At 44.1% G+C, this 27240-nt stretch overlaps 1 protein-coding gene across 2 annotated transcripts; it reads left to right on the top strand.

The window, feature by feature from the left end:
- Positions 1–2088: 2088 nt before the first annotated feature.
- On the top strand, positions 2089–27053 carry aste1b (asteroid structure-specific endonuclease 1b). Of its 2 annotated transcripts, none has more exons than XM_080201754.1 (5): positions 2089–2112; positions 12714–14089; positions 15811–16018; positions 21863–22058; positions 24474–27053. In XM_080201754.1, exons 2-5 carry the CDS (start codon positions 12737–12739, stop codon positions 24778–24780), a joined length of 2064 nt encoding a protein of 687 aa, XP_080057880.1. In that variant the 5' UTR covers positions 2089–2112; positions 12714–12736; the 3' UTR covers positions 24781–27053. The 2 variants fall into 2 exon arrangements, with proteins under 2 accessions (XP_080057880.1, XP_080057870.1); XM_080201744.1 differs by lacking the exon at positions 2089–2112 and adding an exon at positions 9484–9597.
- The last annotated feature ends 187 nt before the right edge of the window (positions 27054–27240 follow it).

Here is a 27240-nt window from a genome sequence, read left to right as displayed (position 1 = left end):
TTCAATCAAATTTGTTAGGTGCCTGACGTCCTGACAAAGTCATGCTGACTATCCCTAGCTACCAAGTAAACCTGTTGAACTTTAACCTGGTGTTATGAGACTTTTTACCGTGTTTATCCCCAGTCAAGCATTGCCTTTCCAAATGGAGATTAATTCTCTCCTTCAGAATGTTCTCTGTTAGTTTCCCTGCTCCTGACATGAGACTCACCGTTCTGTAATTTCCTGGTTCAACTTTAACACAATTTTTGAAAATTCTTCCAGTCCTTTAGTACATTCCCCCCATGGTCAGAAAGCAATTTATGTCGGAGCCCATGCAATTTCCCACCTCACCTTTCACAGCAACCATCTGGATGCAATTCATCTGGGCCTAGGGCTTTGCCCATTTTTACGCTTATCAGAGCCTCCAGTACCTCCTCATTTCCAATATCAAACTGCTCAAGTTCCTCACAGTCCCTTTTCCTGAATTCTGATCCTATGTCTTCCTTTTCCTGAGTAAAAACCAATGAGAAATAGCCTTCCAACAGCCTTCCAATATCCTGGATGTATTTAAGGGCAACACAGTGATTAGCACATCTGCCTTACAGCACCAAGGACCCAGGTTCGTTTCTCGACTTGGGTCACTGTCTGTGTAGAGTTTGCACGTTCTTCCCATGTCTGCATGAGTTCCCTCCAGGTGCTCCAGTTTCCTCCCACATTCTGAAAGATGTGCTGGTTAGCTGCATTGACCTGAACAGGCACTGGAATGTGGCAAATAGATTTTCACTGTAACTTCATTGCAGTGTTAATGTAAGCCTACTTGTGACTAATAAATAAACTTTACTCTAGACTATCTTACGTTTCCCCCCAATCTTGTTTGCAAATTTTTTTTATGATCCCCTTTCTGCTCTTCTAATTGCTTTTTTAAGTTCCCTCTTGCAATTCCTATATTCCCCTAAGGCCTTTGGACTTGCTAAAAGTTTTTTTTTTCTTCCTTATCCAGTTCTGAATTGCCTGCACATCCAGGGTTCTGTGAACTTGCTGTTTTAGTTTATTTATTAGTGTCGCAAGTAGGCTTGCATTAACACTACAATGAAGTTATTGTGAAAATCCCCTAGACACCACAGTCCAGAACCTGTTTGGGTACACTGAGGGAGAATTTAGTATGGCCAATGCACCTAACCAGCAGGAGTTTCAGACTGTGGGAGGAAACTGGAGCACCCAGGGGAAACACATGCAGACATGGGGAGAACATGTAGCCTCCACACAGTGACCCAAGCTGGGAATGGAGCCCAGGTCCCTGGTGCTGGGAGACAGAAGTGTAACCACTGTGCAACTTATTGCTCCCACATTTCCTAACACATAGGGAACGTGTTAGACCTGTACTGATCCCATTTCCTTTTTAGTGTCCCCCTCCCCTGCCGCTCCGCTATGGATTTTCCTGCAAGGAGTTATTCCCAGTCAACTTTGGCCAAATCCTTCCTTATTTTAATAACATCTGCCATATGTATCCCATATGCCTTCTTAACCATCCAATCTACCTTTCCTACTGCCTTGTGCCTACACCCCGAAGTCCCTCTGGTCCTCTGTTCTTCCTACCATTGAGTGTGCAATACCCTTACATTGCTCATCCTCCAAAATGCATCACCTTACACTCTGCAGGGCTAAATTCTACGTGCCACTGTTCTGCCCATCTGACCAACCATTCTATTTATAAGTAGTCTCACAGCACCAGGTTAAAGTCCAACAGGTGATGAAGGGGTAATGCTCCGAAAGCTCGAGCTACCAAATAAACCTGTTGGATTTTAACCTAGTGCTGCGAGACTACTTACTGTGCCTATCCCAGTCCAATATCGACAACTCCACGTCATATATATAAAATATATGTTTGTGTGTGTATATAAATTTGTGCATATATGTATATATCTACAGGTGATTTTTTTTTAATTGAACCTCTATTTTCCAAGTAGTTTCATATATTTATTGTGCGTTGTTTCGATAAATCTTTCGCTTGAATCTAATGCAAAGTGTTGGGTCGCCTTCAGTCGGAACTGTTGTTCAGACTATTTGTTTTCCCGGCCCTGATATTGCCAAGAGCAAGGGGAGGGGTTCATGGTTTGAAGGGCTGTGTTTCTGGTAAGTCTTGTTGTTTTAAATCTATAGCTCGCTGTAGGCTTGAGTGATTTCAGAAGCTCGATTCGGTGAGATCAGTAATGCAGCTTTCACACCACTTTGCATTTAGCATCAGGCGGTTAGGTCACTGATTGCCTTTATAGACAACTCAACCTATGCTCACCACAATCTTCACCAACACCTCTCTGCACATTGGTCTCTTCAGCACAGTTTTACAATGTGTGTGTTTCCGATTCCACGGGTTCGATGGGGAGTTCAGCAGTTTCTACATTTTTTAAGCTGAACTTTTTAACCTACTTTTTTTGAGCTGAACTTTTTAACCTACTTTTTTTGAGCTGAAAAGCGCGAACCAGTTCCTTTATTTTAATCGCTGGTCCAACTGGGACTTTCCACATCGAACAAGTACCACGTCTGCTGGCAAGACAAATGAATTGGCTTCTCCTTGCAGGCTGGGCACCCCAGAGTGCAGCTTTCGACCCCCACATTAAAACTACACTGTGTGCTCAGCAGTTCTGGCAGCATTTGTGCAGAGAAACAGAGCTTTTCTTTGACCATCTAGCAGAACCTGCGGGATCATCGCTGTGCAGTCATTATTCTTTGTTACTTCACTTGTTTATTTTTGTTTGCCCTACTTTTCAGCTTCATGCTCCCTTCCCAGATGAACCTGACTAAAATAGTCTTTCAAACTGCACTTGCCCAATAAAACAGCCAGCTGGCGGATCAATAAAGTCACAGCCTCAAGATAAAGGGGAGGCGGTTTAGAACGGAGTTGAGGAGGAACTTCTTCACTCAAAGGGTGGTGAATCTCTGGAATTCTCTGCCCGTTGAAGTGGTGGAGGCTGCCTCGCTAAATATTTTTAAGAAGCGGGTTGATGGGTTCTTGATAAGAGAGGGGATTAAGGGTTATGGGGAGAGGGCGGGAAAGTGGAACTGAGCTACAACAGATCAGCCATGATCTTATTGAATGGCGGGGCAGGCTCGAAGGGCTAGATGGCCTACTCCTGCTCCTATTTCTTATGTTCTTATGTTCTTAATATTGACTGATTAACTCAATTCTCTCAATAAATAAATTAATGTTAAGAACATAAGAAATAGGAGCAGGAGTAGGCCATCTAGCCCTTCGAGCCTGCCCCGCCATTCAATAAGATCATGGCTGATCTGTCGTGGCTCAGTTCCACTTTCCCGCCCTCTCCCCATAACCCTTAATCCCCTCTCTTATCAAAAACCCATCAACCCGCGTCGTTAAAGGCCCATCTTATGGCAAATTTTAGTTGCAATGGAAATTCAAAACTGTGCTAGTCAAGCTAGCATCTCAGATGGCTTACTTTGTGATTAAACTAGTTGCAGTGCTAAGTTAGCTCTGAAAGAAGCCTGCATTGTGAACTTCGTGAATAGCAACCCTCTTTATAGCATCAAAAGAGGTTGGTAAAATTGTAGGGGGTGGGAAGGTACATTCGATCCAATTTGCATAGAAATTCCTTCACCAGACATCAGGACAAGGTGCGCAAAAATAAGATTTGTCCAGCCTAAACAGGATTTAATTACAAGTTTATCACATTTACCAAGAATCTGAGGCACGCTTTCAGAGTACATTGCTTATATTTACACCAAGACATGCAAGAGGATGCTTACCTGCCACCCGTTCGTCAGTCTCCCGATTTCCATCATCAGAATATCGAGCAAAATCCAAAGAGTCTAGGGTGCTGATGCTGCCAGCTCGATTGAGACTGTAGACAGTAGAAAATAGGGTAATTTTTATACTCTGACCAGGGTCACCCTGACTCAAAACACGAGTTCTCTTCTCTCTCCACAGATGCTATCAGACCTGTTGAGATTTTCCAGCATTTTCTGTTTTTGAATCTTAAAAACATCTTTGAAAATCTTTTAAAAAGAGCCAATACACTGCTGCCTTACAACGCCAGGGACTCAGGTTCAGTTTCAGCCATGGGTGACTGTGTCCCATGTCTGTGTGTCCGTGTGGTGTGCTCTGAATTCTTCCCACACTCCAAAGATGTGCAGGTTAGGTAAATTGGCCATGCTGAATTGTCCCTTAAGAACATAAGAACATAAGAAATAGGAGCAGGAGTAGGCCATCTAGCCCTTTGAGCCTGCCCCGCCATTCAATAAGATCATGGCTGATCTGTCGTGCCTCAGTTCCACTTTCCCGCCCTCTCCCCATAACCCTTAATCCCCTCTCTTATCAAAAACCCATCAACCCGCGTCTTAAAAATATTTAGCGAGGCAGCCTCCACCACTTCAACGGGCAGAGAATTCCAGAGATTCACCACCCTTTGAGTGAAGAAGTTCCTCCTCAACTCCGTTCTAAACTGCCCCCCCTTTATCTTGAGGCTGTGCCCCCTAGTCCTACTGTCTTTTTTGAGCAGGAAGAGTCTCTCCACCTCTATCCTATCCATCCCCTTCATCATCTTATACGTCTCAATGAGATCTCCCCTCATTCTTCTAAACTCTAACGAGTATAAGCCTAGTTTATTCAGCCTCTCCTCATAGCTCAAGCCCCTCAACTCCGGTATCAGCCTAGTAAACCTCCTCTGCACTCCCTCCAAGGCCAAAATATCTTTGCGCAGGTGCGGCGCCCAAAACTGCACACAGTACTCCAGCTGCGGCCTCACCAATGCCCTATACAGCTGCAGCAAGACCTCCCTACTTTTATATTAGGTTTCAGCGTCCTCAGTGTTTTGCTTTTATGATATTTATACTGTTAGGGTGAGGTGGAATTGACAAACATAAAAGGCACAGTAAGAAGGCTCACAACACCAAATTAAAATCCAACAGGTTTATATGGAATCACGAGCTTTCGGAGCACTGCTCCATCATCAGGTGAGAGCCTGATCAGCAGACGGCGGTCACCGGCCCATCTCCTCAGGACTGTCAGCCTCCTCCAGCTGCTCGCTGAGGTGGAGCACGGTGGCCAGGAAGACGGGGTCAGCAGTGGGGAGGGAGCCACTCTTTCCAGCCTCTTCCTTGGGCTCAGCCGGCAGCTCCATATAGAGGCCCCAGTAGAGTTGACGGAGCAAGGTGCCAGCAGACGCGATACTTGTTTGATGTAGAAAGTCCCAGTTGGACCAGCAATTAAAATCCACATCAGAGACAAAAGGTAATGTAAATGGTGGCAATGGTGCTGATAAGAAGGGTGCTGATTGTGACACATTGAGAGATCAGAATGTGTAAAGACAGTTTCCTGATATCTCTTCACCCCACTCCACTAGGGCCATCTGTTACTCATTCCCGGTTGTCGTTTGTTACACTGCTTACCTTTGCTCTGCCATTTACACATTCTGATCTCTCAATGGCAGCTATCAGCACCCTTCTTAGCCATGATCACCACCATTTACATTCCCTTTAGTCTATGACATCTTTTTCAATCCCCCACCCCTACCCTAACACTACCATCCTATTTTCTGTTTTCTTCAGGTCTGATAAAAGGTCATCCAGACCCAAAACATTAGCTCTCTTCTCTATCAACACATGTGTTTTGGTCAATTGAGCCTGGGCAGGACTTGCCCAGTTAATAGCAGGGCATTGGGGAGAGTTATAGAACAAACACATCCAGAGGTACGGGTTCTTAGCTCCTTGAAAGTGGAGTCACAGATGGACAGAGTGGTGAAGATTCATTGGTCACAACATTGAATATAGGAGTTGGGACGTCTTGTTGAAGTCGTACGAGGCATTGGTAAGGCCACAGTTGGATTACTGTGTACAGTACTGGTCACCCTATTAAAGAAAGGATATTAAACTAGAAAGAACAAAGAACAACCCAGCACGGGAAACAGGCCCTTCGGCCCAACAAGCCCGCGCCGCCGCATCCTCCTACACCTACCCTGCCCTGTGTGTATGTGAGTGGAACTCCTGACTTAGCCAGATTCAGGGGAGAATAGTGTCAATTTGGTACACCAATCAGCCTAAGAGCACATCTTTGGGGTGTGGGAGGAAACCGGAGCGCCCGGAGGAAACCCACGCAACCACAGGGAGAATGCGCAAACTCCCACAGACACAAGCCCAAATCCATGTATCTGCACAGCTAGCAGTGCTAGTCACTGGGCTGTTGCGGCGCCCGTCTACTGGTCCAGGATTAAGCACACACACCGACACGAAGTACTAGGCTACTCCCGGAACCTCCAAGAGCAGCCCACGCACAACCCACCGTGTGCATGCCCCTCGTTTGACAACAAGGTGGACCGACACCTGTGGAATAAAATGACAAAAACGTTAACATGTAATTCTACATTTCCGGTGTCGTCCCGAGGCTCTGACCCTATTTAATACCCTCTACTATAACCCTCCATCCTTGTTTTGCTCATGTGTCTATCTAAGTAAATCTTAAACAAGTCCAACGTGCCTGCCTCCACCACCCTACTCGGTAGCGTGTTCCATACCCCCACGACCCTCTGCATGAAGAACCTTCCTGTCATATCCAAATTATACTTCTCCCCCCTCACCCTTAGATCGTGACCTCTCGTAATTGTCCCCAATCTAGAGAACAGCCTACCACTATTGACTCTATCTATTCCCTTCAATATTTTATATACCTCTATCATGTCCCCCCTTAATCTCCGTCTTTCCAAGGAGAAGAGTGCAGAAAAATTTACTAGGATGCTACTAGGACTTGATACTTTGAGTTATAAGGAGAGGCTGGATAGACTGAGACTTTTTTCTCTGGAGCAACAGAGGCTTAGGGGTGATCTTACGGAGGTCTATAGAATAATGAGGGGCATAGATCAGATAGATACTCAATATCTTTTCCCAAAGATAGGGAAACCTACAACTAGAGGGCATAGGTTTAAGAGGGGAGAGATACAAAAGTATCCAGAGGGACAACTTTTATACACAGAGGGTACAATTTTGTCTTTTAAAACGCATTTAGACAGTTATATGGGTAAGATGGGTATAAAAGGATATGGGCCAAATACGGGCAATTGGGACTAGCTTAGGGGTTGAAAAAGGGGCGGCATGGACAAGTTGGGCTGATGGGCATATTCCTATGCTGTAAACCTCTATGGCTGTATGCTGTCAAACCTGCTGAGATTTTCCAACATTTTCTGTTTTTGAATCTTAAAATCATCTTACAAAATCTTAAAAAAATAAACAAAGCCAATACATTGCTGCCTCACAGCACCAGGGACCCAGGCTCAATTCCAGTCTTGGGTGACTGTGTGGAATTTGCACATTTTCACGTGTCTGAGTGGATTTCCTCTGAGTGCTCTGGTTTTCTCCCACACTCCAAAGATTTACTAGGCTGATACCGGAGTTGGGGGGGTTGAACTATGAGGAGAGGCTGAATAAACTAGGCTTGTACTCGTTAGAGTTTAGAAGAATGAGGGGAGATCTCATTGAGACGTATAAGATGATGAATGGGATGGATAGGATAGAGGTGGAGAGGCTCTTCCCGCTCAGAAAGGACAGTAGGACTAGAGGGCACAGCCTCAAGATAAATGGGGGGGCGGTTTAGAACGGAGTTGAGGAGGAACTTCTTCACTCAAAGGGTGGTGAATCTCTGGAATTCTCTGCCCGCTGAAGTGGTGGAGGCTGCCTCGCTAAATATATTTAAGACGCGGGTTGATAGGTTTTTGATAGGCAAGGGGATTAAGGGTTATGGGGAGAGGGCGGGAATGTGGAACTGAGGCACGACAGATCAGCCATGATCTTACTGAATGGCGGGGCAGGCTCGAGGGGCTAGATGGCCTACTCCTGCTCCTATTTCTTATGTTCTTATTTGCAGGTTAGGTGAATTGGCCATGCTAAATTACCCCGTGGTGACCAAAGATGTGTAGGTTAGGTACATTAGCCACGGTAAATTGCCCTTTAGTGTCCAAAGGTTAGGAGGATTAGTGGAGTAAATAAGTCGGGTTACGGGTGGAGTCATGCAGACTTGATGGGCTGAATGGCCTCCCACTGCACTGTAGGAATCATATGATTGATCCTATGATTAGCCAACGTAAAAGTTTTTAAAAAGTTTAGTGTCACAAGTAGGCTTACATTAATACTGTAATGAAGTTACTGTGAAAATCCCCTAGTCGCTACACTCCGGCTCCTGTTTGGGTATGCTGAGGAAAAATTTGGCACAGCCAATATACCTAACCGGCACATCTTTCGGACTGTGGGAGGAAACGGCAGCATACACAGTAAACCCACGTAGACACGAGGAGAATGTGTAAACCCCACACACACACAGAGTGCCAGCCACTGTGCCACCCATTCAGGGTGATTGAAGCCAGACAATTTTCAATGACCGACCAAGTCAATAGAAGCACGTGACCATTCCTGAGTGGGCGGGGCATAGTGCGGACGTGACGTCAGGCCGGCAGTAATGTTTCTGGACCCCGCTGATTGGTTGCTTTGAATGATGTTGCGCGCGACTGTAACTGTAGCCCGGTGTGGGGCGGGGATCCCGCTCGCCCAGAGGGCCGGGGCCGGAATCCCGTTCGCCCAGAGGGCCGGCGCCGGGATCCCGCTCGCCCAGAGGGCCGGGGCCGGGATCCGGCTCGCTCAGAGGGCCGGGGCCGGAATCCCTCTCGCCCAGAAGGCCGGGGCGGGGATCCCGCTCGCCCAGAAGGCCGGGGCGGGGATCCCGCTCGCCCAGAAGGCCGGGGCGGGGATCCCGCTCGCCCAGAAGGCCGGGGCGGGGATCCCGCTCGCCCAGAAGGCCGGGGCGGGGATCCCGCTCGCCCAGAAGGCCGGGGCGGGGATCCGGCTCGCCCAGAGGGCCGGGGCCGGAATCCCGCTCGCCCAGAGGGCCGTGGCGGGAATCGCGCCGACTCAGCGGGCCAGGGTTGGGATCGTTTCGACCCAGCGGGCCTGGGCGCGAATCTCGCCGGGCGGGCGGCTCGGGCTCCGCTCGCTGAGCTCGGCGGGCGAGAGTTGCTGGCGCTGCGGGGCGCCGCCGCCGGGGCCCCCCGGGTTTTTCTGTGCCTCATGCCGGGCCGTGCAGCCTCCGGACCGGCGCTGCGACTACTTCCAGCTGCTGGGCCTCCCGCGCCGCTTCCGCGTGTCGGCCGAGGAGTTGGGCCGCTGCCAGCGGCGCCTCCAGCGGGAGCTGCACCCGGATCGCTTCAGCCGCAGCGCCGAGGCCGAGCGCCGTTTCTCGGAGCAGCAGTCGGCGCTGGTGAACGAGGCCTACGGCACCCTGCTCCGCCCGCTCTCCCGGGGCTTCTACCTGCTCCGCCTGGAGCTGCCGGCCGAGGCCGAGCCCGAGGAGGAGGCCGCCGAGCCCGGCTCCCTGTCCCCCGGCACCGAGCCCGCCTTCCTGGACACCGTGCTCCGCCTCAGCGAGCGGCTGGAGGAGGCGGACAGCCCCGAGGAGATGGGCCGGGTGGCCGCCGAGGTGGAGGCCCGGCTCCAGGAGCTGACCGAGGAGGTGGCCCGGGCCTTCGAGCAGCGCCGCCCGCGGGACGCCCGGCCGCTCCTGCGGCAGATGCGCTTCTGGAGCAGCCTCGGGGAGAGGGTGAAGGAGCGGCAGCTTCCCCGCTGATGGTGAGAGAAACGGGGGGTAAAAGATACCTCCCCCACCCCCGGGGCAGTCCCCCCTGGCCATTCCCCCCTTCTCCCGGGGCAGTCCCCCACCGGGCACTCCATTCCCTTCCCTCCCCACTTTAGGGGGTCTTCTCTCCCCGTCTGCCCCTTCACTTTCTTAGGGATACTCTCCTCCCCTTCCCTCCTTCCCTTCAGGGGTCTCCCACCCTCCCCTAATCCTTGGGGGTGCCCCCCCCCCCCCCCTTTCAGGGCTCTCCCCTTTCTTTCTCCCCCTTGACCTCAGGGATACCCCCCTCCCCCATCTCAAGGGTCTCCTGCCTCCCTTCCCTGTCCTCAGAATATTCCCCCCCTCTTCTACTGTCCTCAGGGGGAATACCCCTTTGGTGTATGCCCCCTTCAGGGGTCTCCTCCCCTCCCCTGCCTTTAGTGGTATTCCCCTTCCTCCTTGGGGGTATTTCCCACCCCCCTGCTTCAGGGGTCTCCTCCTCTACCTTCAGGGATTCCCCCTGTGCTTGGGGATATCCTCCCCCTCACCCTTAAGGTTGTCCCCATCAAACTCAATATAATTAATATATTATCATTATAGACAGATCTTCATGGTGTGGGATACGGTTTACTATAGTTCCATGGAGCATTAGTGAGACCACAGCTGGGATTCTCCCATCTCGCTCCGCTGCCAGTGAGATTGCAGAATTAGGCGCTCAGCCAAAACTATAATGGGACTGGAGAATTCTGGCCCTGGCCAAGGCCAGAGAATCCCAGTCCTGGCAAGGCTGGAGAATCTGGCCCACATCTAGAGTACTGCGATGAGTAATTGACTTTTTTTTTTGTTTGCGTTCCCCACTTCTACACCCCTTTGCACAAAAAGCTGTTTCCTAATCTCTGGATCTGATTTCTTGGTAATGTCTCCCTATCCTGGACTCCTTCACCTCTGAGAACAGTTTCTGTCTAACAAAAGTGGTTGAGCTATGAGGAGAGGCTGAATAAACTAGGCTTGTACTCGTTAGAGTTTAGAAGAATGAGGGGAGATCTCATTGAGACATATAAGATGATGAATGGGATGGATAGGATAGAGGTGGAGAGACTCTTCCCACTCAGAAAGGACAGTAGGACTAGGGGGCACAGCCTCAAGATAAAGGTGGGGGGGGGGCAGTTATAACGGAGTTGAGGAAGAACTTCTTCACTCAAAGGGTGGTGAATCTCTGGAATTCTCTGCCCGTTGAAGTGGTGGAGGCTACCTCGCTAAATATTTTTAAGATGCGGGTTGATGGGTTTTTGATAAGAGAGGGGATTAAGGGTTATGGGGAGAGGGCGGGAATGTGGAACTGAGCCACGACAGATCAGCCATGATCTTATTGAATGGCGGGGCAGGCTCGAAGGGCTAGATGGCCTACTCCTGCTCCTATTTCTTATGTTAAAATTTGTTTAAAGTTCAAAAAACCTCAATGGAATCACCCCCGCCCTACAGCTTTCTGTGCTCCATTTTAATAGTACAAGCCTGTTTTATGTCACCCCTCCTTGAAATTTAACCTTGGTGACGTTCTGGTGAATATGCACCATGTTCCCTTTGCAGCCAATATATCCTTTCTAAGGGGCAGTGCACAGAACAGGACACAGTGCTTCAGATTTCTCTTAAAACACTGAATTTTAATTAAAATGTGAAAATCACAAACACATTTCAACCCCACTATGTACCATACAACCACAATGTACTTGGAAAATAAGTGGTATTTTACATGGCTTTGCCCCTGCCTTGCTTGTAAATTTATAGCTCCCGTTGAACTTCACCTCACTTGATTCTATTGCAATTCCTCTGTATATTCAGACTTAATAGCCAGTTAAGTACTTTAAACTGTAATCCCATGTAATGTAAGCTCATAAGACGTAGGCCGAGTGGCCCAATTCTGCTCCTATCGAAGCTGCTCTGCCATTCAATCATGGCCAATATTTTTCTCACCCCCATTCTCCTGCCTTTTCCCCATAACCCCTGATCCCCTTATTAATCAAGAATCTATCTCTGTCTTAAAGACACTCAATGACCTGGCCTCCACAGCCTTCTGTGGCAAACAATTCCACAGATTCATCACTCTCTGGCTGAAGAAATTCCTCCTCATCTCTGTTTTAAAGGATTGTCCCTTTAGCCTGAGGTTGTGCCCTCTGGTTTTAGTTTTTCCTACCAGTGGAAACATCCTCTCCACATCCACTCTAACTAGGCCTTGCAGTATCCTGTAAGTTTCAATAACATCCCACCTTATCCTTCTAAACTCCAGCGAGTACCGACCCAGAATCCTCAATCATTCCTCATGTGACAAGTTCTTCATTCCAGAGATTGTTCTCGTGAACTTCCTCTGGACCCTTTCCAAGGCTAGCACATCTTTCCTTGGGTGTGGGGCCTAAAACTGTTCACAATACTCCAAATAGCGGTCTAACTGGAGCTTTATACAGCCTCAGAATGTATCCTCTTTCAAGTCTCATTGTTTGGATTGATATCTTTTGGGGTGCCTGGAGTTGTTTTTCTGGGTAAAAGATGCAAACTAAAATGTTGATGTTTCTTACGCTTGTTAAATTTGGTTCAGTGGGTAGTGTACCCTCACTAAAATACCACAAGGTGGATGGCACCACAGCAGTGTGTTAACAAATTTAAATTGATTCAAGTCAAAAAAGTAATTGAGGGTATTGTGTCCCGACCCAGTTTGGGCAAAATGTAGATCAGTTTAGGTTATTAATTTGCTTAAGCAGTCAAACGTGCATGTTAGCCGTGACTAAAGCTCACTGGAGTCTGACCCAGAATTTGTGATCACCACACCTACCTTTACAATGAATGAGTTACCTCAAGCATTATGATTGGACAGCTTGCATTCTTTTGCATTGCATTATCTGCCAGAACCAGAGGTGAATAGGATTGGCTGTTTTCATGGGAGTGACAGTAGGAAAGTTGTAACATTCTTCTAACTTCTGTTTAGTTGTGGTAGAACCTTTGATATGTAAAAAGCTGAGCAAATATAGATTGATGCAGTGAATTTGGACTTTGCTTCAGTTACTAAATGAGCTTATGTACTCCATAGAATGTTCTTATATGACCTAATCAGTTCAACTTATTTGTATTTGTCACCTAGGGTGGAGCCTTTCGTTCATTAACATGGGTATCCATGGATTGATGACTTACATTGGAGAAAATCGTATGTTTTTTAATACCGTCAAGTTGCAAAATACAAAACTCATAATCGATGGCAATAACTTATTTCACAGACTTTACTTTGACTCTGGTCTTGATCTGAAGCACGGAGGTGAATATGATTTGTTTACTGACGTTATCTGCAAGTTCTTTGAAACCCTGTCTCTCTGCAACATTACACCATATGTGGTGTTTGATGGTGGATGTGACTGTACCGATAAGAAGTTTGAAACTATCAAACAGCGTGCCAGGGAGAAAATCCAAAAGGCACGCGTTATTTCACGAGGTGGTGGCGGGACGTTACTGCCACTGCTCTGTCCAGAGGTTTTTAAGCAAGTTTTAATACATTTGCAAGTGCCTTTTGTCCAGTGTCATTCAGAAGCAGACCGTGACATTGTAACTCTTGCTAATCAGTGGACGTGCCCTGTTCTCTCACTAGACAGTGACTTCTGTGTCTTTGATTTGAAGGCTGGTTATTGCCCCCTCAATTACTTTAAATGGCGAAATGTAATTACTCATAAAGACCACCCCGGCTCTTACATTTCAGTCCAGTGTTTCTCCATTGAGAATTTCTGCAATCATTTTAGCCACATAAACAAAACTCTTCTTCCTCTATTTGCGGTGCTGAATGGCAACGATTACGTGAACCTTTCTTCCCTGGAGACCTTTTTTGCCCGAGTTCGTTGCCATGCAAGGACTTCTGCTTCCACAGGAAGGAAAAACATGCGGATTCAAGGGCTCCTCAGCTGGCTGTCCAGATTTACTGATCCAAAGGAGGCTGTTGAAAATGTTCTGACATACCTCAAACAAAACGAACGCGAGGAGGTCCGCAAAGTTCTGTACTCCCTGATGGATGAATATACCCCCTCAGAAGTGGATCTTACAAAGTTCTTTGAGAATAAAGATGTGAGATCCCACATACCTGCTGCATTGGCCAGCAAAGCCCCCGAATGGGTTTGCCTTGCTCTGATCAAAGGAGAGTTGGCCCCATTTCTTAGTGACTGCTTGATCTTAAAGAGGATGTTTTTGCATACCCAGGTGGAGAATGCAGGCAGACCCAGCAGTAACAGGTGCTCGTTGCATATTCGCCAGTTTATGTACGGATTGCTGCTGTATACCAATGAGCCTTGTCCTGACATAACAGATGTGTTGAGCAACATGTCGGGAGAGGTGGGCGTTACTGCTGAGGAATACAGCAAAGTGCACTGTGTGGAGGAATTCGATCGACACGAGCAAACGCTGAGAAAAACTAGTGTTCAAGTGGTGCTGAAAAGATTTAACTCAAATGAAATCTATTCATTGCAGAGACTACCCGAGGTGAATGTACACATATAATATAAAGTGGGATATAGGAACTGAAGGTATGCGATACGAAGGTACACACCTGGCATGACAGCACAGTGGTTAGCATTGCTGCCTCACAGCGCCAGGAACTCCGGGTTCACTTCCTGGTTTGGGTCACTGTCTGTGTGAAGTTGCACGTTCTCCCTGTGTCTGCGTGGGTTTTCTCTGGGTGCTCCGGTTTCCTCCCACAGTTCGAAAGACTTGCTGGTTAGATGCATTGGCCATGTTAATTTCTCCCTCAGTGTACCCCAGTCAAGCGCCAGAGTGTGGCGACTAGGGATTTTCACAGTAACTTCATTGTAGTATTAATGTAAGCCTACATGTGTCAATAAATGAACTGTTACACTGCCACATACTTGTGTAGAGGGAGGTTTATTCTAAGTCATAACTACCCCTGCATTGATAGCAATATTTTTTGAACTTTAGAATTTTTTGGTAAAATTACCTGTATCAAAGCTGTGTCTGACATATCTTTCATTTCAGCCCTGTTCACTATATCAGGTTCTCTAGATTGCTGCGCACTGTTCACCAATGTGCAAATTAAAGTTTCCTACTTTCACTCACCAACATGACATTTTTATTTTGAAAGCCATGCATCCAACAGTATTTCTGTGAGATTGACATCTTGTGCCTAATAACGGACTCTTTTTTTTACCCATGGGTCCACCTCTATTTGAGTTGAGATAAGCTAGCCTGACTTCATGTGAAACACCTACATTTTACACAGCCAATGTCTAGTTTTGTATTGATGTATTTCCCCATATTGTTTGTACATTACATCAAAAACAAAATTATATGGAAATGGGCACCTGTCTAGATTTTGAAATTTGGTGAGTTTCCAGTTTAAATTCAGCTATTTTAAATTCATGTGAAGTACTTGTTGAAATTGTCCAGGTTCCCACAAATTCTGCTTTCATCACAGGGTTTGTATCTTATAACTTTAGAAATTCCTCACTCGAACTCTCAGCTTTTAGATGCGTTTTGTTAACACTCCTCATGTGTCAGACTCGGGGTCTCCTGTCGTGTGTTTCATGGAGGTGGCCAGCCATTGGCTGAGTGGTGGGATCTTCTGGTCTGGCGCAGTTTGCAGGGTTTCCCGTTTTCCAGCAAGAAACCTGCAGTAGGAATTTGCCATCAGCAGGACCAGAAAATCCCACCAGCGAGATTGGCTGGAAGTCCCAGAAAGTGCTGTCTGCACATCTGGCAGCATCTCTGGAGAGAGACAATGAAACATGAGCTTTGATTCTATTTCCACGCATGCTGCCAGACCTGAGTATTTCGTACGAATTAGATCTTTCAGCCCCTTGAGCCTTCTCCGCCATTCAGTAATATCATATCTAATCTAATGTCGCCTCAACGCCACCATCCTGCCTGACCCCGCTATCCTTTGATTCTTTTGTTAGACAAGAATCTACCTCCTGCTTTTGGAAAAAATATTCATTGACTTTGCTACTGTCACTCTTGGGGAAGAGAGTTCAATGGACTCCCGAGCCTCCGAAAAAAATTCTGCTCATCTTCCACTTTTTAAAGAATATTTAAGTAAATCTCCAGTATTTTGTTTCTATTTCATATTTACATCCTCCACAATATTTAGGCAGTAAGCCATTCTGTTAATTAAGAACTCCCCCTGAGCTATAATTGTGTGTTTGGATTGGTTTATTAGAGAATCCTGATTAGCATGTTATCTTTTGCAGATTTCCACATTAGACAGAATCAACTTTCTACTGGACACCCTGAGCGCGAAATCTGATGTGTTGTCCTTGCCAGCTCACCTGCAGTTAACGGTTGCCGTAACCTGCTCCTGGGTGGTCCATGTTGAACCCAGAGTGACATTGCATCACCTTCAGGCTTTGCTGCTTTGCATTGTAACTGACGAACTGCATAAATTAATAAACAAGCCAGGTAAATAGAAACAATATTAAACAAATCATATATGTGGAGGCATCCGTTATGAGTTTGAATATGACAGCAGAGCCTGACTGCAGACCCACATGGCTTTTCACAGTGCAAGCAAGGGTAAGTTATCATTTTAGCTGGGATTGCCTAGTCTTTCTAGCTGACCTTTTGTCCCTAGCTGCCTGCATTGTTTGTTGTTCCAAAGGAAATGCGGCCACTACTCGAGATGGCTCCCTGGGTATTTCTTATTTCGTTTGATTTTATTAGTTTACAGTGAAAAGTATGGTTCCTTGCACAGACAAAGCATACCATACGTAGAGAAAGAAAGGAGAGAGTGCAGAATATAGTGTTACAGTCATAGCTGGGGTGTAGAGAAAGATCATTTTGAGGTAGGTCATTCAAAGGTCTGAGGCAGTAGTGAAGAAGCTGTTCTTGAGTCTGGTAAGTGTCCTCAGACTTTTCTATCTTTTCCCCAATGGAAGAGAGCATGTCCAGGGTGCGTGAGGTCGTTGATTATGCTGGCTGCTTTTCCAAGGTAGCAAGAAGTGTAGACAGTCAATGAATGGGAGGTTGATTTGTGTGATGGACTGGGCTTTTGTAGTTTTTTTGCTGTCTTGGACAGAACAGCAGCTGTACCAAGCTGTGATACAACTAGAAATCTGGAATTAAAAGTAATGATGACCACAAAACCGTTGTCAATTGTTGTAAAAATCGATCTGTTTCACTAATGTCCTTTAGGGAAGGAAATCTTCCATCCTACCTGGTCTGGCCTACATGTGATTCCAGAGCCACAACATTGTTGTTGACTCTCAAATGGAGGACAGTTAGAGATGGGCAATAAATGCTGGCCCAGCCAGTGATATACCCAGATCCCATAAATGAATAAACACATAAACACACAGAATGCTTCCTATGGTGCATCTGTAAAAGTGAGAGTTGTAGCAGACATGCCAAATTTCTTTAGCCTTCTAAGAAAATAGAGGTGTTGGTGGGCTTTCTTAAGTCCTTAACTAACTCCACTTTCTTGTGCATGTCTGTGGTGAACATGCCACATTTCCTTAGGTTTACCTTCAGAGCCTATGAAGCTTAATCTCAGCCAACTTCCCGGGCTGATGTTGACTTTAAGCTGTGAATATATGACCACCCTGGGGATAAAATCAATCTTGGGTTCTACACATCTACCCTACCTAAGCTGGGCTCTGATGATGAGTGCTTCACTTGTCCTCCCATTTGGTGCCTGTGATGTTCCAAACGCATCTCATGCATGTCAGTGATAAATTAATGCTGCATCATATGATATCGTTTTTTTTATATATATAATCTTACTGCTCTGATTTTGTGATCTGAAACAGTCCCTTTCACCTCCTCTTCTCACTTTTCCCTGACCTGGATAAAATAAATGACAAACTTATTTGTGGTGCAGTATTTGTTACATCATTGACAGACATGGAATGGATTGCCATTCCTTAGACTGTTCATTTGTACTGGAACACTAAGGGCTGCACATACTTCCTGCATGTGCGCAAAGGCAGTGTCAGTCACAAAGTGAAAGATGCTTTTAAGTGCAACTGATGTCTCGCAACTGATTTTATCGCTAGACAGTCTCGGATAAGTTTTGAAATGCAAACTGAAACCTGTTATTATGGAATAAATTAAAACTGGGCCATGTTAGGATTAACTGATTCCCAAAATGTTTTGTTCATTTATCTGTCATTATTGAAATTCTCATCAGAAGTACATTAGGGTATTCTTTTAATTAGAACTTTTTGGCCGATGCCATCAAAAAAACCTTGAGAAACAATCCCTGTTTAATATTATACCTTAACACTTTAGCTGTATTAAACTTTAGTTAGGTTGCATTTGGAATATCGCTTGCAGTTCTGGTTGCCACCCTATCAGAGGAATGGGTTTACCAGAATTTTGCCTAGTCTGGAGGGTTTTGGGTATGAGAGGTTGGATAAACTCAGATTGTTTTCACAGGAAAGGTGGAGGCTGAGGGGCAACCTGATAGAAGTCTACAAAATTGATTTGATTTTTGGTCTGATTTATTATTGTTTATTGGGACACAGTGAGAAGTATTGTTTCTTGTGTGCTGTACAGACAAAACATACCGTTCATAGAGTACATGGGGGAAGGAAAGGAGAGGGTGCAGAATGTATTGTTAGTCATAGCTAGGCTGTAGAAAAAGATCAGCGTAATACGTGGTATGTCTGTTCAAAAATCTGATGGTAGCAAGGGAAAAGCTGTTATTGAGTTGGTTGGTATATGATCTCAGACTTTTTATATTTTTCTCCTGATGGAAGAAGGTGGAAGAGAGTATGATTGGGGTATGTGGTGTTAGCGTGAGTGGGCAAAACGACCACTACGGACTCAGGGTGAAGTTCAATAACGGCACAGCTTTATTTTCTTTTACGTCGACGGAGAAGCATAGTCAGGACATACAATCGGACTGTCCCAAAAGCGCTCTAAAGACTCCCCCAGAACAGGCTACAGTTATACCTGAACTTCGCGTTTCAAATGCTAATCCTTTATTTACAGTATTTGACTTCAGCCATCCTGTTTCAATGTTTTCGAGTGTTGGAGCAATTGTTTGAAGTGTGTGTTAATCGTTTTTGTCTGGTTGGTTATCAGTGGTCTAGAATCTCTGGGGTTTGAACCATAGGTGTGTTATTGATCTCAGAGGTTTGAGGGGCCAGGGACGTTTCCTTAACTATGTTAATTTTAGGTGTCTCTATGGGTTGTTTGACTGGTTTCGAAGTGCTGATTTTGATGGGGTGGGGATGTGTTCTTTAATTTAGTTCCTGTAGGTGCCATCCTGTCCAATTTCCCTTATGTGCTAGCCCTCATTTGCATTCTAAAAGCTCTTGCCTACTGATCGGTGTCTGTTACTTTGTGATTTTAGTGAAGGGCTCTGAGGATAGCTTTAGTTTGCTTCCATTTTGTGTGCCCAATTTCATAAAATTTGTTGCCCAATAACAGTGGGGTCCTCGCTGCTTTTCCGAGGCAGCGGGAAGTGTTGACGAGTTATGTTCAGTGTTTGATAACTTTCCATTCAGAATATCTTTTTCTGTGATCAGCAGTGCTAACCACTGTGCCATCGGTAAGAGAGGTGCATGGAGTCCTTGGTTATGCTGACTGTTTTTTCCGAGGCAACGGCAAGTGTAAATGGAGTTTAAGGATGGGAGGCTAGTTTACGTGATGGACTAGCTGCATTTACGACCCTTTGCAGTGTTGGTCAGAGCAGCAGCCAAACTGAGCTGTGGTGCATTTGCAAGAATTGGTGAGAATGAGCCTAACATCAATACTGGGGAAGTTGCTAGAGTCCATTATCAAGGATTTTATATACCATTGCATTTGGAAGGCAGTGGTACAATCAAAGTCAACATGTATTTACAAAAGGGAAATCATGCTTGATGAATCTATTGGAATTTTTTGAGGATGTAATTAGTTGCGTTGACTGAGGAGAACCAATGCATGTGGGTTATTAAGATTTTCAGAAGACTTTCAGCAAGGCCTCTCATAACATAAAGTTAAAGCACATGTGATTGCAGGTAATGTCTTGAGATGGTTACAAAGCTGATAAAAAGCAGAGTTGGCATAAATAGGTCTTTTTCTGATTGATAGTCTGACTAGTGGGGTTCCACAGGCATCTGTGCTAGGACCTCAACTGTTTACGTGTATTAATGATCTGGAAGAGGGAACTGAATGTATTATCTCCAAGTTTGCAGATGATACAAAGTTGGGTGGGAGGGTGAACTGTGAGGAGGATGCAGAGATGCTTCAGCGTGAATTGGACAGCTGATTGTGTGGGCATATGCATGGCCGATGCAGTATAATGTGAATAAATATGAGGTTATTTACTTTGGTAGCAATAATAGGAAGGCTATTATTTGCATGGGTGTAAATTGAGAGAGATGGGTACTCAGCGAGACCTTGCTGGCCTTGTGCATCAGTCGCTGAAAGTAAATGCCCAAGTACAGCAGTCAGTAAAGTTGGCCTTCATAGCAAAAGGATTTGAGGATAGGGATGTTTTGCTGCAGTTGTATAGGGTGTTGGTGAGGCCATACCTGGAGTGTTGTGTGCAGTTTTGGTGACCTTATCTTAGTTTGGCGATGAATTTTGTTGGGATAATGGTGTTGAAGACTGAGCTGTGGTCAATAGATATGAGTCTGACTCAAGTGTCCTTGTTACCTAGGTGTTCCAGGGTTAAATGTAGGGCTAAGGTGATGGTATCTAAGGTGTAGATAGGGTGGATAATCAGAGGCTTTTTCCCAAGGTGGAAAGGTTAACTGCAAGAAGGTATAGGTTTAAAGTGAGAGGTGTTAAGTTTAGGGGAGATGTGTGGGGAACATTTTTCACTTAGGGTGGTGGGTGCCTGGAACCCACTGATAGTGGAGGTGGTTGAAGGCAACATTCAAGATGCATCTTGATAGGCACGTGAATGGGAGATGAACAGGGACAGAAACTGCATATTAGTGCAGGCCTGGTGGGCTGAAGGACTTGTTCCTTAACTTTATTCTTACTGTTTTTTGCAAATGTATTCTTTGACTGGGCTCTCCCAGGTAGTCATTGTTCACTATTTATAATTTATGTACCTGCACCAAGAGCCTTTATTCATCACAATTGTTCTGTTTTGAATTAAAAAGTAAAAATAAATAAGTACAGAGGGATCTGAGTATCCTAATGCGTGAATCATAAAAGGCCAGTATACAGATACAGTAATTAGGAAAGCTAATAGAATTATTATTTATTGCGGGAGGAATTGTCGGGAGCTTATGTTGTACGGGGCATTAGTGAGACGACAGTGGGAGTACTGTGTACAATATTGGTTACCTTATTTAAGGAGGGATTTAAATGCATTGGAAGCAGTTCAGAGAAAGTTTATTAAACCAATACCTGGAAGGGTGGGTTGTCTTATGTGGAGAGGTTAGACAGGCTGAGCTTGTATCTACTGGAGTTTAGAAGAGTAAGAGGCAACTTGATTGAAGTATATAAGATCTTGAGGGATCTTGGTAAGGATTTTCCCCCTTGTTGGAGAAGCTAGAACCAGGGGTCACCCATTTAGGACAGAGATGAAGTGGCACCCAGAGGGTTGAGAGTCTTTGAAAAGGTTGTGGAAACAGAATCTTTGAATATTTTTAAGTCAGCAGTAGGTAAAGATAATAGGTATTGGGGGGTAGGTGGGATGCAAATTTGAGGTTCCTATCAAATCAGCCTTAATATTAAATGACAGAGCAGGCTTGAGGGAATGTACATCCTTCTTCTTTGTAAGTAATAAAAAAGCTACTTTTGAAAGCAAAATTATGCATTGTGGAGCTTAAGGTAATGACATTGAGATCCCATTTAGTATCAAATGAGCTAGTCGGGCTGTGCAAGAATTGGCATTTGCAGTAGCACTGAAAGCAGCGGTGTATTGGAATGTTCCTTGAATATCAGCAGGAAGCGGAATTTGATTACCTCTTTCTTCCCACACCACAAAAACCAGTTTGTTAGTCTGCCTGTCGCCCTAGCCAAAGTCAAATCTCCAACCCTTTGAATAATTTTGAATCACTTCATGGAAAATCTTACAGAATTCATTTTTTTTTGCAACTTTACTTAAAAAAGACCAATGTTCTGGCACAAGAGTTAATGTTAAATAGTGGATCTGACTTAATTCTTAGGAGAATGTTTTGATGGGCTGTCCCTGAAGCAGTCACGGGGATTCAGAGATTCGCATGCATTTTGGGAATCTTGAATATTTTGCAGCAGCATAGGCATGTGTCTGTGAACTGAAATGTTAAACCTAACAAGTAATTGCTAAGGAACTTGGAAGGAACATGACTAATTATGTTTACATTTAAATTTGTCTAGATAACAGCAGCTCTGTGGAGAGGAGTGTCAGGTTAGTGTATGACAGACTCTGCCAGCTGAGACCAAGCAAGCAGCAGATGGGAAATCTGGATTTGGATGTGGCTCATGTATTCTGTCAGTGGCAGAGCTGTTTCTTAATGGGAATCTACCTAAATCAGCTCCTGTGCTGTCCCCTTCCAGTACCTGATATTAAACGGTGAGGACATAGTACAAGCTAATTATACATAACTATATGATCACAAAGGATTATGAAATATCAGCTTAATGTTCATCTCACCTGAAAAATGGATAAAGCCGGTTGCCTCTTGACTCCCTTAGATTCCAGGAAATAAGAGTTTGGTTGATAGATAAGTGTGAATGTAATTTATATTGAATCTCCTGCAAATGCTATTAGTGATAAATGAGCTCTATATGCTGCTTCCCTCTATAATATGTGACTTTAGTTAAAAGGTACAATATTTGTGGTGCAGCACATTCTCCCCCATTCTCTATGAACAAAAAAACTCATCTTCGTCTGCAAGATCCCCTCTGAGCCATACACTATCCTGAATTGGAAATACAGCAGCCATTCTTTCACTGTTGTTGGATTAAGGTCTTAAAATTCGCTCCTTAACAGCACTGTGGGTGCACCTACACCACCTGGACAGCAGCAGTTCAGGAAGGCAACTCACCACTCCCTCTCAAGGGCATTTAGGGATGGGCAATAAATGCTGGCTTAGCCGGTGAAGACCACATCCCATGAAAGAATAAAAGAAATTGGTGGTCTTGTCACTAGAATTTACATTGTAAACAGCAGGTTCAAAATATTGCAATATTCAAAATATAAGGTTAAGGAAATGACTGTGCAATTAGTACAGAGTAATTATTTTATCCTGTAAATAACTGGTTTCAGATCCCTTCAGCTTTGCCTTCCCCAATTAAAATTACACTTTCATCCACATGATGTAAATGTACAAACTGATTTAGGGCAGAGGAATAATATCGATGTGTGCACAAAAACTGGGCAGAATGATGGCAGATGAAATTTAATGCATAATGAACTCAGATTAGCACAATATAGGAATACAGATTATACCATGATACAGCAATTTCCATACTTATAATTAAAGCAGTCTAATTGCAGAAGCACTCTGCCCTTTCCGAAACAATGCTCTAAAATATGCACTAGAAATTGGTCAGTAGCAGTAATACTGACAACTAAACATATTTCCTGACAGCCATAGAAGGGCAATTGAAGCTGACTGAGAAGAAAGTGCTGAGAAAATAGAGGCCAGCAAATCGTCCACTTTCTCAGCCCACTGCCCTTCCTCTGCAGCAAGTGCAGCAGAGATTGCTGTGCCAGGGTGGCGCACCCAATCCACACCAAACAATGCTTGATACCAGGTCAAATACCACATCTCAAACACCACAGCATAAACACAAGGCTGCCACAGATAACTTTCTAACGGAGTCAGGTTTACAGCATGGAAACAGGCCCTTTGGCCCAACTTGTCCATGCCACCCAATTTTTACCACTGAGTCAATCCCAATTGCCTGGATTGGATCCATATCCCTCTAACCAATCTCACCCACGTAACTGTCTAAATACTTTTTAAGACAAAATTGTACCCACCTCTACTACTACCTCTGGCAGCTCATTCCAGATACTTAACCTTGTGTGTGAAAAAAATTGCCCCTCTGGACTCTTGTATCGCTCTCCTCTCACCTTAAACTTATGCCCTCTAGTTTTAGACTCCCCTATCTTTGGGAAAAGATGTTGACTGTCTAACTGATCTATGCCCCTCATTATTTTATAGACCTCTATAAGATCACCTCCAAGTCTCCTAGCTACAGTGGAAAAAAGTTGCAGTCTATACAGCCTCGCCTTATAACTCAAACCACCAAGTCCCAGGAGCATCCTAGTAAATCTTTCTTCCACTGTCCTTTCTATAATAGGGTGACCAAAATTGTTCACAGTATTCCAAGTGTGGCCATACCAATCTTTTGTACAACTTTAACAAACATCCCAACTCCTGTATTCAATGTTCTGGCCAATGAAATCAAGCATGACAAATGCCGCCTTCACCACTCTGTCCACCTGTGACTCCATTTTCAAAGAGCTATGAACCTGTGCTCCGAGATCTTTGTGCTGTTACTCTCCACAACACCCTACCATTAACTGAGTAAGGCCTGCCCTGGTTCGATCTACCAAAATGCATCACCTTGCGTTTGTCTAAATTACACTCCATCTACCATTCATCAGCCCCCTGGCCCAATTGATTAAAATCCTGTTGCATTCCGAGATAACCTTCACCGTCCACTATGTCACCAATTTCCTTCCAGCTTTTCAGGTTGTAATATTTCTCTTCAGTTTCTGCAATACGTGTAACTCTGTATATGTATGTTCTCTGTGATTGAAGAAATGTCCCCAAGACCTAACCAGCCTCAGATCAGTGCTGGAAGAGACTTGCATTAGTGTTACCAGGAAAAACTATTCACTTTACTAATGTATTTTGAAGCCTGCCGATGATCAGAAGTTTTATGTTTTAAGCAATAGATGAACCAAGTTGATTCCCTGCAGTAATCCTTTAAGAATTCCCTCTCATCTGTTCTTTCTCTCTATCCTGAAAAGCCTGTATCGTGGATCTTTTGTACATAATTTGTACAAAGAGCTAAAATCGAAGGTTGCTGCAGAGGATTTATTGAGAGGTTCTCCGACTGCGGCTGAAGTTTACCATGAGCTCCTGCATGCACTGACCACCATGATTCCACCAGACTTCTTCCAGAAGAAAAAAAAGTCCAAGTCTCGTGACAAATTGAAGGCAAAACAAACAATTGAATCAGCTGGATCATCAACAAACAAGGAGCATCAGCTGCCCCCTGTCTGGAATGATGCAAATAACCAATTTGCAGTCTTGTCAGTGGAGGATTTTATGTAAAACCACAATGGTTCTGCAGCACCAAAAACTTGGAATCTCAAATACAAAGTGAATGTGAGACATACGTTTTTCACAGCATCACGCACAGCCAGTGGCAGATCACTATGACCCATTTTGTTTTTAAACTTGCACTTTAAAGAGATTGTTAATTGTTAAAGAGACAGTTAATTGTATGGTGAATTTGCACCAGTTCTATAAAATTGACAACGTTGCCCAAAAATTTGGTGTGTTTGTGCAAAGAACCCAAAGCCAAATTCCTTAACCGGACAAGAGGTGCACACTGCTGCTGTAACATAACAGCTTTAGTAAAATATTTCGGCCACTGTTCGTAAAGTGTTTAGCTCGGATTTAAAGTTTGAGAACCATCGGTTTGGGAAGTAGTTCATCAAATATTTTAACTGTAGGCTAAATTAATCTCTTTTCTTGCAGACCAAATTTACTGTAAAATAAACTGCTAGTTTCTTCCATTGCTGTTGTGTAGATTTTGCTAGTACTGTATTATATCACATTTTCAAAATTTGTTGTGGTGATTTGTACACCTTGCTCTCCCCCTTCCCAGCCAATTACTAAACACATTTATAATTCATCTTCCCTGAAGGCAATTAACTCTCACTGAGCAGATTTCCTTTTTCAAAATGAGGTAAGTTGCCATTTAATATGCTGGGCTACTTCTCAGTTTATCTGTTTTTCACTTGTTATGCAGAATTCCAGCCTTTTCATTTGTTTTCTCCACGAGCTGGGGATTGAGTGTCCAAACAGTTATCTGGTGTAGTATAGGCCAGGAGTTGAATCATGGGACTTAATTTCATTAAGCAACCAGAGCTGTTTTCAAGTAGTCATGAAGTAACAATCCCAACTCGAGACCATGTGGGGTTTATAGTTAAATAAAGATCCAGTGGGGGGCTTAGAAGGGCTTGAAATTATGACAGCATCGTCATCCTTCTGCATTACCGTGCTAATTTGACATCTGTTAATGCATTCATTCCATCTAACACAAGATACATTTTGAAGAACTGTTCAAAATGTTGCCTTCCATCTTTTAGATCAGCAGACTATAAATGTAAAATACAAGTAAATGGTTTAACATTGAAGAGTTTTAGCTTTGATAATGCATTAAACACTATGTGCAGAAATCACTGAATTATGTTGGCTAATTTCAGGACAATATCCTGAAGAAGTATATTTTTATTAAGAGTGCTTTCATTTTATAAGTACTAGATTGTCATACCAGCCAAGTTACATCTTTCTTTATCGCCAAAGTCTCAACAGTTTTCATTCTGAATTAACGGAGTTGTTGCAACCATTATTTAATTCTATAGAGATGGAATAAAATCTTGTTTTAAGATTTTTATTTTGTGGGAACTGAACACAGTTAATGGTCAATGCATTACAGCACATCCATCACTTATAAAATATGATTTTCAAAAATAAATTTCATGCCATGTTCTATGGGCAAATAAACCAAAGAAGCTAACTTAACAGTATACAGGCACAAGAATAAACCAGTATTAACATTTTTAAATCAATTGAACAGTGCAGAAACTAGCTGTTAACATTGGGAGTTCCCAGTTTACATGTTCTCTACAGCCTCTCCCCAAGTTTCAGAAACAACTCCATTATTCATCATTTCTGCAAATGTCAAGGTCATCATTCATAAAAACTAAAAGATTTGAAATTCCATCTGTCAGGAATCCCTGCATCAACTGTATTAAATTTGGCTTGCTGATTTGCTTGCAAGAAATAAAACCAGTTTCCAAAACAGCAAGGAGTCAGAGCATTCCAAGCTCAAGTGGGCATAAGCGTCCAACATGCCATGGTTCTTCATAAGCTAAGAAGCAAATTTTCTCCACAAAATCAACACTTGCTTACAAAAGAATTGCTTCTTGAAAAATAGGTTGTGCCGTGAATGACTTGGGCCTGGATGATGAAAATTGTTAAATGATTAAAAACTCACTCAAAGATCAAGGTCAGTAAGCATGGGAATTAAAATGTATCCACTAGGGAGGTGGTTTTAACAAGATACCAGTTGCAGAAATCTGACTGTATTAAGTGCAGCAGAAACCCAAACTTGGACCATTTCAAGCTACTATGTTCCTGTTTGTTGAGTTTCTCCATTACCATTTACCCCCTCATCAACTGACTGAAATCTTATGCTTTACCTAAAATCTAAGAGTAAATTTTATGCTTTGTTGATAATGACAAAACAAGAGTTGAGAATGTGAATTGTGATTTACATAATGTTCAATTAAAAAAACTTAATACTAACAAGATTTGTTTAATTTTTATGTTTAAGAGTTTACAATAACAACATTGTTATGACTTAAAATGGTTCAGGGGAGATTTTGTAACAATGATTTTTGTAACAATTATAACCAATATTGCACCTTTAATATAATAAAACAGTCCAGCTGTTTCCCAAAAATGAATTTGACACCAAGCCACTGACAGAAAATACAAGGT

The sequence above is a fragment of the Carcharhinus amblyrhynchos genome, chromosome 2, assembly GCF_965287045.1.
Source record: "Carcharhinus amblyrhynchos chromosome 2, sCarAmb.v2.hapA, whole genome shotgun sequence".
Lineage (NCBI taxonomy): Eukaryota > Metazoa > Chordata > Chondrichthyes > Carcharhiniformes > Carcharhinidae > Carcharhinus > Carcharhinus amblyrhynchos.
Note: the sequence above shows the minus strand (reverse complement) of the source record. Positions and strands in the feature narration are given on the sequence as shown.

Excerpts from the sequence above, each read along its gene's own strand:
- aste1b (XM_080201754.1), top strand. The coding sequence starts at position 12,737 with ATGGGTATCCATGGATTGATGACTTACATTGGAGAAAATCGTATGTTT. Across the intron at positions 14,090-15,810 it reads CATTGCAGAGACTACCCGAG|ATTTCCACATTAGACAGAAT; the intron begins GTGAATGTACAC and ends TATCTTTTGCAG. Across the intron at positions 16,019-21,862 it reads TAAATTAATAAACAAGCCAG|ATAACAGCAGCTCTGTGGAG; the intron begins GTAAATAGAAAC and ends AAATTTGTCTAG.